Source organism: Ammospiza nelsoni, chromosome 2 (genome assembly GCF_027579445.1).
Source record: "Ammospiza nelsoni isolate bAmmNel1 chromosome 2, bAmmNel1.pri, whole genome shotgun sequence".
NCBI lineage: Eukaryota > Metazoa > Chordata > Aves > Passeriformes > Passerellidae > Ammospiza > Ammospiza nelsoni.
The window spans coordinates 18,513,005-18,523,976 of NC_080634.1; the positions used below are offsets into that span (position 1 = coordinate 18,513,005).

The following is a 10,972-nucleotide window of genomic DNA, read 5'->3' on the forward strand; positions in this document are numbered from 1 at the left end:
TCTCTTCTTGCACCATTGAGTAGTGTGGGGAGAGCTGACAGGAGTCGTAGAATATAGCATGAGATGAATTTATGAATTACATCAATTTTTTCTGCTTCAAAGATGGATATGGCTTAATCTAAATGGACACCAATTCTTTTCCTCATGCTCAGCTTCTCTTCCTAAAGCTTAGAGGAAAAATTAGACCTAGAATTGATTAGACAGGTTCACTGGAAACAAAAATGCCTTTATAGTTAAACAATAGTCTCTGTATTTGACACATGGTTGCTGGCTTGCAACCCCCTTAATTGATGTATCATCATTGACAATCTCCTGTTCTCTGTATATTTTTAAATTGATCTGTTGCTATCCTCCCTGCTTTCTGCACACCATATTTGCAGGAGCAAGCAGAATGTCAGTACCTATTCTGACAAAGTTTTCATTATGAATCATAGCCTAGCAATCAAAGTAGACCTTGCAAAAAGCAACTTACACCTCTGGACACAATTCCCCCCTCCATCCAGGCCAGCAGGTAGCAGGTATTTTTTTGAACCCACCCTTGACCAGTAACTCACCTAATCTCTATCCCCAAAGTGACGCCAAAGGAAAGTCTGAGAAGGCAGCAGCACAGAACTTTCCAAGTCTGCCGAGGCAAGAAAAACATTACTTTTTTTCTGTTATTGGTGTTGTGGTTTGTATAATCTTCTCTTGTCTTGTCATCCACACTAAGTAGGAATTATACTTGTAGCCTTGGAGTATATTCACAATAAATCACTCGTACAGTTACTCACTGCCCCAGCTTCACTTGATGGAAAAGCTGATTATTGCCACATATTCTTTTCAGTGTGAATATTATCCCATAAATCAGAGACTCATCTGTATTCCACATCTTGCATCCAACCTCCTCTTGAATAAAGAGTTGAGGCTACCTACCCCAGCATGCCTTGTTTCCCCTTCATCTGAGCAGAAGGCCAAACAGTTGTTCTCAGCAGATTTCTCCTTCTTCCAAAAAGGATGTTGTAAAATAATCTGTACTGAACAGAATATAACTCAGCACTTTAGAATATTTGTAATATTTTGGTGTCAAGTGTCAGTTGAGAGATTGCAGGACACCCACGTTAGGTAAATGAAATTTTCACCTTGCCAGAAACAGCTGAGAGTACGGCAGAAATGAAAGATTCAGAAAGGAAACAGTGCACTCAGCAACCTGTGCCCTGCTCTCTAGTCATGGAAGTTGGCTTGTAGTTGGACCTTGGCCCCATTTTTATCCCTGTGGTTGGGAGGTGCCCAAATCTCAAGTCACATAAGACTAGATCAGGGTTAAAGTGGTTCAACATCCAATGGACACCATTTCTGCTGGGCCAGCTGAATCACAGCAGCAGTCTTAAAGTTGTTCACACTCAGAGCACATCAAGTTCTTAGAATGTTTCTTAGGTCACAGTAATGACAAAGGTTGCTGGCATCTCTGAAAGTGAACACTTGAACCTTAAAAGTTCTGCTTTTCTGATATTTTATAGCAAACAAGCATATGAGTCAGATGTGATGGGCCAAAGATGTAAGAAACTCAGTATGTTTTCAACAAGACTCAGCATTTGTACTAGTTTTCACTCAGTTCCCTTTCAGAGAAAAGACATAGTTACCAAACATCTCTGAAAGTGTCAGCTCATAATACAAATCTAATATAAAAGTGACACAAATTAAAAACGGTCACCCATTTCTTGATGGCTGGAATATTTTTCTGGCTGGAATATTTATCTCTGTGGTTTTTCCTACTGATGGATGTTTAAAAATAATTGGAGGAAGTGGAAGGCAAGATTGGAGTAAGTAAGGAGGTTGCAGCCAGTCCAGATTGGGGTGTGTAAAACCATTTGCTCCTAGAAAATCATGTGCAGCAGTGCAGTCGAGTGTAGCTTTAAGGAAATTCATGGCCCTTGGTTCAGCACCCAGAACTGCACAGATGTGTATCATCTTACCTGTCATTATCACAAGGTTGGGTAACAGGGACAAACAGCACTGCACACTTTCTTCCTTAAATAGTGTTGAGGGCAAGGCCTAGACTTGTGAGATTAAAAGAGATCAGAAATTAAAACCATACAGCAATTTTGAGTCACCTATATGTAGTCTGTATTTACACTGCAACAGGCAAAATAGTTATCATGGAAAATGGTCTTCATATTACAAATAATGCTATGAAAGTATCTGAACAAGAGCCATGAAAATAGTGGCCTCACAGCACACACACTCTGAAGAATGCTAAAAATCTCACTTTGGTATTACTTACAGGGAGATTTTGATTAGGATTCCCTGAGGATAATTATTTTCCTGAAGAGCAAGCATAGATAAATATTAAATACAAGTCATAATTTTAGTAAGACCTCAGAATGATCCATGATTTACAAATTAGTTTAAAGGGAAAAAAAAAAAAAAAGAAGAGTGAGTAAACTCATATTTATACAACTAACTTCTCACTTTTCAGAACAGCACTATCAAAGATGTGGGCTTTTTTTGTGGAGCTGTAGATAATGACAGTGTGAGACTGCTCCAGGTCTGGGTAGAGTGAGCTGTCTTCCCTTTTGGGCAAACCCTTGGGAATATTTCTATATGTTCAGACTCCATTGCCCAGCTGCTCAAATATTATGAGGAGGTTGGTCTTGAGTTGCAGATGGAGCAAGCTGGCAGGAGTTAATGCACAGAAAAAGTCCATTAAAAGGAACAACTGCTGTTGAATGTTAAGCTGGACAAGGACCACTTGTCCTGTGCCTGAGGTCACCTCAGGAAGTGATGGAACCCATGTTTTGAGACGCTTCTGTTACAAACCCAAGCACGTCTGTCGAGCCCTGGGACTGGCGCTGCTGCTCCTCTGCTGTTGGCAGAGCCCTGCCTGGGGACCCCACCTCCCAGCAAAATAACTCCTGCCTCTCTTAGTGGCACTGTTTAGATAGCACTAAAAAAAGGCTGAAGCATTCTTTGTGCTGAGGTGGTGATTCTGCCTCGATAATGGCATTTGGGGAACAAAAAAAACAGGTCAGCAGGATCACTGAACCGTCATAAATAAATGGCTGCATTTCAGTCTCAGGCATTGAGAATCAAAATCCATCTGATTGTCAGACATGAAAAACTGCTGCTCTCATTTCAAGCAAGTGGTTTGTAACATCCTCCAAAAGAGTTCTGGAGCACCTGCCTCTTTCAAAGTTAGTGTTGCCCTTGAAGTTTCCCATTTTTGCCCAGGGTGGCTTTAGGGAAATAAAGGTGACATTTGATTTGACGGCATATAAAATTAAAATAGATTACTTTAAAAATCAAAACCTGATCTCGTTGCAGGATCTCCTGATGTTAGTCATTGAACACTTTTAAGCTAATCAAAGATGAGACAGTTCTCTCTGCTGTTAAGTGTCAGGTCATATGAGATTCAGTCTGATTTGGGCACTGTAAAACTGGTGATAAGAGGCCAAAAAAAAGGATCCAAGTGAGCCATGCCAGTAGTCTATCCAGGCTCCATGAGCAGACATTAGCAGTTATATGAGGACAGATGTGCACAGTACTGCTTTCTCACATCCAACTCACTTCAGCTCAGGTAATTGCCTGAGTCCAGATTCTTTCAGTTTTTCATCTCTTCCCCTATTGTCTCCAATTTTGTGAGACCTATTTATGGAAAAGACTCATTAGCCACATGACAAGCCAAATTATGTGCTCAACCTAAACCAAACATGTTTTAAATTATAAACTTTTTTTAATTTTCAAGGGATTTTTTGAAGGGTTGTTTCTTTTTTGTTAGGATTAAAGAGATTTGTGAAAGGTTGTTAAGCCCACAGAAGGTCAGTCCCTACCAAAGCATTGAATTTTCTTCCTTGCATTTCATGTCCTTCCCTTTAATTCATGTCATGTGTTTCAGGTTTTGAATACCAGGAAAAATAGTGTTATTGTGCAATAGAAATTTACCACTGTAGAACAAGTAACTTTGTAATACTATCTCAGCACTTTTAAAATTAAATTTGCCTGTAATGAAGAAGAGCTCAGATCTTTGCAGTAAATGGGTTGTCAGCATGATACCTTCCTGTCAGTCACACAGGTATAACAGAGGCACCCTAAACCAACAGCAAAAGATAATGCAGCTTTAAAATATTAAAACTTGTGGCCCCTCAGGAAAAGATTTCAGAGAGGTCCCTTTCAGTGCAGCCTGTGGGATTTGGGATGCAGAATCCCATCCTCCCCGATCAGGAGAGCAGCATTTCAGCATCGCTTCCGGCGATGGGGAGGGGTTGGGTGCATGTGCAGTGCCCCAGGAGCCCTTCAGAGACAAGAAGGAAGCTTCCCTTCCCTTCAGAGACAAGAAGGAAGCTTCCCTTCCCTTCAGAGACAAGAAGGAAGCTTCCCTGCCCCGGCAGCTGCTCAGGGTCCTTACCCAGGGCAGGGGTGGGTGCAGCCTTTGCTCAGATGGAGGATGTGCTCGGGTGCCCCTCCAGCAGCGATCCCGTGCGCTCCTGCATGGTGTCAGCGTGCCACGTCCCGCTCCCAGCCTGTGTCTGCATGGTGCTCTGCCAGTCAGCGTCACTCGGGTCTGTGCCCTGCAGCAAGGGTGAGCATGTGCACCAGTCTGTCGCAGCAGACCGTACGTTTCTGTAGGGGACGCAAATTATCTGCCGAGAAAATGCGGATGCGATAATCTGCTTTGACACAAGGGATTTACTTTGTCCCACTCAAATATACTTGCCCATTTACATTTTAAAAATTGGGGCCTTCAAAATGTTATCACAGCACTGCAGGAATCTTTCACCTTGGCAGACAGTGAGGCTTCTCACAGATTAAATGAATGGCATAGTGGTTTTATTGTGCTAAGCTAAACTAAGCACTTAACTCATTAATTCATCACCACTACATGCATTAAGACCTGCTATTTTAAATGAGGCATACCTCTTTTTTTCCCCTCCCTCAAACATTTACACAATCTCATCTTTACCCAAAGCTTGTCAGTCATAGCTAACACAGACCTACAAGCCAGAATGAGATTTTTCTTTTCAGTGGTGCCAGAATTTTCATGAATTTCTTCACATTTGAAGAGCTTCCGTTTGGCATGGGCTCTGAAGTCATTTACTACAAATACACAAAAGATTGCTGTGTTGATCAAGATATTTTAGCCACACTTGTAACGCTTTAGTATGCCTTAAAGCAGACTCATGCTTATTGAAACAAGCTGCACAGTTACTTTGTCAAGAAACATGAATCTCCACAACTGGTTTAAACTTACTAAATGTCTGCTAGCTCAGAATAATTCTGAATTCCTCAAGATGTAGCTCAACACACAGAGCCCTGCTGCAATATTTCCTGTGGTACAGCAGTGGGAGATCTGGTGTCACTGGTCTATTTACAGACATATGCAAACCTGTTGCTCTGCTCAGAACAGAACTGTCAAAATTTTCTGTTCACTGTGAGGGGAGGAGGCAGTGTCATTTATATGAGTATGGAAAAAAATGCTGTAGACATGCAAAAAAATGACCTTCCTTTACATTGTAGGACAGCGTCAAAACATGTAGACAAAGATCTTGGAAATATAGAAGAAAACAAAAAACTAGAGGAAAACAATCATAAATCTGAAACTTAAAGAAAACGTGTCAGTCATCATTCCAGGTAAGTGTTTCATATTACACCATTAAAATCTCTTTGTTCACCATTCCTCTCCGGTCATCAAAGCTGTAGCTTGGTCTGGTGCTCACCTTCCAGAGTGGGGTCATTTTGTGGTGTAGTTTTAGGACAGACAGACTCAAACTTTTGGCCAGTTAAGAATTCAGAGATTCATATACAAATATAAAAAGAAGTCTGACATTCAGATGGAACTTGCTACTTGGCTTTAGTCTATTGCATGTGCTTGAGGAAAGGAAAATGCAGATTTTATACTGTACCACTGTTCATGTGTATGTGTGTGTTTATATGAAGAGTATGTTTAGACAGAGTTAAGAAGATTTCAAGTTATGACTTGAAATATTTACAGGAACTTCTTCCCTTAGTGAAAGCAACAGTTTCCAAGTCCTTGGTCACTTTTTCCATCATTAATGTAAAGTCATGCAACTTCCTTCCCTTAGAACAAAACAATTCTCTTAGTCTAGATTTCACACACCTGTACTATAATCAGTTTTATCCTGGAAGGAGACACTGTGTGTCTCTTTACATTAGGAACAGGTTTGAAAGTTTCCCCCGCTGGGATCTGTATGGAGTAAACTGTTTACAAATGGTCTGGCAGATGCCCAAGCTCTGTGGGGAATTACAGGAGCACTGCAGAGCACCAAGAGCACCACCCTGTGCTCACACATACATACACCACTCTGCACCTCTCCTCCTGGTACCCAAGGGAGGGGGTCAGACCATTCTTCTGGCCAGTTTAGGTCATTTAAAATTAACACAAAAGTCTGGAAACCAGCCATCCATAGAGGTTTGTTTAGTTAGTCATCAAATAGTCTTAAAAATGAGAGTGTTACATATTCAGGGGTGCTTGCATTGTAAGCTCCTTCACAGGAAAGCTGTAGACAGCCCTGATTTTCAGTGATCTTAATAAATAGCACTGGTTACCTTCTTGGGGTAGCAGGGTTTAAGGCATATGGAATTATGTTAAATTATGATATTTCATATTAATATAACAAGGTTTTTTCTTTAAATGAATGCAACTGTCAATAATTTCAATATGTCAGTATTGTCTGAAATTTTCTAATACAAACCACAAGTTTTGTGTGAAGTATTTAGAATGTAATGGATTATATAGAGGAGTTACACAGTATATAAGGAGATGCAGCATTGTTGTAGGCACTTTACCAGCAATATCACTGTTTTACTAGTTTGGAAAAGAGAATTGGGAGTACCAAAATGATGTCCTAGGAAGGATTTAAAGATGGAAAACAAGTCAGTTTGGATTTTGAAAAAGTTGCAGCATAAACACACTGTGTACCTTTGGTCTAATCTTCTACTCTGTATTCCTTCAGATCAGTAGATCTGCATAACTGAAATGAACATAAATCCATTGCTTACCAGATAAACTTACTGGATTTACTGGGAACAATACTGCAACAGTGATTCTTGTCATGAAAGAAAGTGTTTACCTTACTGAGCTGCAGAAGAAAGTACTTTTCATGTAGCTGTTTATTTACAGCATAGATACTGCGTAGTTATGATGGTTAATATATTTTAAAATGTTTAACTGGCTTTATCTTTCATATTTTCAGAGAATACATATAGACCAATTGAAGCATGAACGTGGATTGTATTTAAACATATACAAAGAAGTGACAGCTATTCATGGTTCAAGTATTAAGCAGATCATACTACCAGGTTTTCAAAGGATTTTAGACACAATTATCTCAAGCTAAAAAAACCCCACAAACTAATTTTGGCAACAGCCATGATAATAGGTCACCATGTTGTGTTCTGTTTGAAATATTTTTTTGTAAATGTCTGCACTGAAGATTTCTTTTTGTTTGCCTTTATGTAAATTTTTTACGTAGCTATTTTTATACACTGTAAGGCTTTGTTCTGGGAGTTGCTGTTAATCTGATGTATAGTGTAATGGTTTTATTTCAATTGTTTTTATGACACCCTTTGAGCAGGTACATGTCTGATTCTGGTTGTAATCAGTGAAGCCTCTGCTTTGTAGCAAGTACCTAGAGTGTAAGATTGTCTTAAAGAAAATGTCAAACTCCTTTTTCATTCTTTGAAATCATGGTAAAGCAGAAGGGTGACAGCTGTGACAAGAATAAACTAAATTGTTAATGAAAGTGAACATTTGAAAAACCATGCAAAGCTAAACAAGCTAGAAGGGGAATAAAGAGTTTCCCTGAAGAAGTCTGGGTATTGAGTAAGGAACACTATGAAAAATTCCTAGCCTACATACAGCTGGTGGCTGAAAAACCCTTTTCTTCTAGAGCAAGACACGCATTTTATTGATGGTTATCAGTCGTCTTTCATGTTAGCATTAGGATAAGGAACTGGAATTCTGGATTAATTTTGATTCCTTTATGTTATTCGCTGCCTTAAAGTACTGTACCTTTTCTTCTTTTCAGAGAGATACCAGTCAGAATTGGAAACTTTTTTTAAAAAGTGGTCATATCAAAGCTGCATTTTTTCCCACAAAAATAGAATATATATATATATATATTTTTTGTGTGTTTTTGTTAACTATGCTACAGATATTGAATGCACCTTGAGATAATTTTAGTGTTTTTAACTGGTACATAATTTATCAAACAGTACATATAATTGTAACAATGAAATGTCTATGTATCTTTAGTTACATTCAAGTTTGTAACTTTATAAACATGTTTTTTGCTTGAGGGAATTTTTAGAATGGTACTTGATAAGAAAAGGTTTTAGGGTGAATGGCCAATAGAAAGCTGTACTTAAGGGAGATAAGTTTCATCTTATCTGGAAAGTTAGTTTCTGGAAGAAGGTAACAGGCAGCTTTGATGGAGAGGAACAGTGGAAGTAAGCAGAACATCAGGTTTCCATTTACAAATATCCAGGGGAAAAGTAAGTTTTTATAGACCGGTAGGCAAAAATAAATAAATAAATAAAAGAAAAAGATGGACGTTAGGAAATGTATTTTGCCACTTTTGCATTATTTAGGGGGCAGAAAACACTGTTACTTGTAAATTTGTAAAATGTTAAATGTCTGGGCAGTAGTGACTGATGTCTTAATAAAAGCTTCCTGTAGTGCATTGGCATGGATTAAATACATAAGATGTCCTATAAACTCTATGCTGTATAAAATATTAGAGGGAAATCCTGTTATATGCCTCTAAACTTTAATTTGTTACTGTTTTATTTGGCAAAAAGAAAAAAATTATAATCTTGGTCAATATTTAAACCAAAGTAAAATGGGGGAAAAACCAAAGTAATTTGTTTTGCATGGCTAAGCCATTCTGTTATCTCTGTAAATATTGTGATTTTTTTCTTTTTAGAATTTTGTTAAAAAAATTCTAAAATTTTTAAACACCTGTTTTTCGAAAATAAAACGTGAACACACAAAAAAGTTACTTTATATATAAATATATCTTTTTCTTTTGGTGCAAGAACACTGCCAAGTGATACACTTGTTTTGTAAAAGTAAGAACAAATTCAGTGGACATGACTCTGAACGGGAAACATTGTACCAGAGTCCTGTGAAGGAGTGTGCATCTACTGCCTCTCTTTGTTTATAACACTACAAATAATGCTTAAATACGGAGAGGAATCTTCCAAAGATAGGGAAAACTTCAAAGGGAAAGCATAGGGAAGGGCTGAAAATTTTCATACCACTGTCAGGGGAATATAGGGCAAACGAGAAGAAAACAAAGTCCTTCAACTTTCACAGCTACAGAAAAAGGAATACAAACAACTCCTCGCCTTTTGGGATTCTGCTTGATCTCCTATGCACTTTAAATCGTCAGTCCGAGGAGCTGGGTTTTTCACTGCTCCGAGTTCACTATAGGCAAGTTTCAAGAACCAAGAGTGCAAAAGAATTAATGTTTCTATCCATGCCTAAACAACAATAAAACTGAAGTATGTCTTCACTGGCTTGTGTGAAATCTCAGTGTACAAGAGGGAAGGCGCGCACCCAGCGCTCGAGCCGCTGCCTGTGGCCCTGCACATGCACCCCTGTGGGGCCTGGCTCCCAGGAAAGGCCATGGGGTGATGGCTGTGGGTTTGTGGGGCTCCTCCTGGCCCACAGCACCTGGGCACCACGAGCACTTCCTCAGCACAAGCTGGTGCACAGAGCCTTGCCAAAGCTCGTCGCGCAGGTCTCTGCTTGGGACCTGGACAAATAATTACCCTAGCAGTGAATTTGGGGGGACCTGTTCAAATCTGAGCAAGGACACCACGAGAGTTCAACCTCAGTTTACTACACACAGGAAGAAAAAAATAATCCCTGCTCACAAATGGTTTAAAAGCATGACAGGAGGCAGTAGAGGAGAGCCCATCCTCTTGCTTTACAGTCAGGAAATAATGTAATTAGTGGTGTCTGTTCATGGCTGTGCAGGAAACTGCCACTGAGCTTGGAACAAACCTGGGGGTTTCACTGCAAAGGCAGTATCCTGCAAAAACACCCACGGGCTTCCCAAACAACTCTGGGAGTCCTCTGAAGCAACAATATCAAAGCTATAGCTGTGCTGCAGTGAAGATGAGCTACAGAAACGTGATAATGGTATGGCCAGAAGGCGAGGCCTTCTGGAAAGAAAGGAAAAAAAAGTAATTGGGGTCAGCACTATAAAAGGAAAAGCATCAGGGATATTTTGTACTGGTTCTGAGTACTGCAGACCACCCTCTGCTGGAGGGCTTTACTGCACCTACAGCTGCTGGCCAGGGGAACAACCATCCACACCTCATTGTCTGGGTGTTTTCCAGGATTTGCCAGCATCAACCCATGTTACACCTTTTTCTGGACAGAGGGCTTTCATCCTGTCATGCTTTGGAAAAAATTCACAAATAAGTAACTCTAAATTCTATATTGGTTATTATTTGAAGATTACGAGATACTAATGTGAGTTTTATCTATACTGATACCAGGCCACAAAGACATGCAAAGAATGAATAAATCTAAATTTGTTGTCCTTCTTTTAGTGATAAATTTTACCAGGGAATATCCAATATGCACCTAATAGCCTCAGCTGCTGGCTGTTGCAGTGAAATCTGATTTACTTGTAGTACCACATGTAGCTGGATACCTTCCTGTTGACTTCATATTTAGACAGCCATATGTCTGTAATTATCTCAGCTAAGATTAAGCAGTGACATATGAAATGAGATCATGACCTCCTGTGTCAACCACATCTGTGCAAATGTTTCCTGGGTTTCCTTTTGACAAGAATGCATCTGTGTTTGGGTGTCTGTTTCCAAGAATCGCCCAGCACAGCATTTTCAGGCAGGTTTCTCCTCCAGGCAGGAGGAGCCAGGGGAGCACAGCAGGTGCAAAACTTCCAGTTATGTGCTCCTAACCCCTGAAGGGCTCCCGAGATCTTCTGGAAAGGGATAACAT

The 10,972-nt window shown here is 39.7% G+C and overlaps 1 protein-coding gene across 1 annotated transcript in view; it reads left to right on the forward strand.

Annotated features, from left to right (window-relative positions):
* ALCAM (activated leukocyte cell adhesion molecule) overlaps window positions 1-9,509 on the forward strand; it is a 115,889-nt gene extending 106,380 nt beyond the window's left edge. Inside the window, exons 15-16 of the mRNA XM_059466090.1 lie at window positions 5,491-5,604; window positions 7,188-9,509. Coding sequence (XP_059322073.1) covers window positions 5,491-5,578 — 88 coding nt within the window. The 3' untranslated portion in view covers window positions 5,579-5,604; window positions 7,188-9,509. The remainder of the gene's footprint in view (window positions 1-5,490; window positions 5,605-7,187) is intronic.
* Window positions 9,510-10,972: the final 1,463 nt, after the last annotated feature.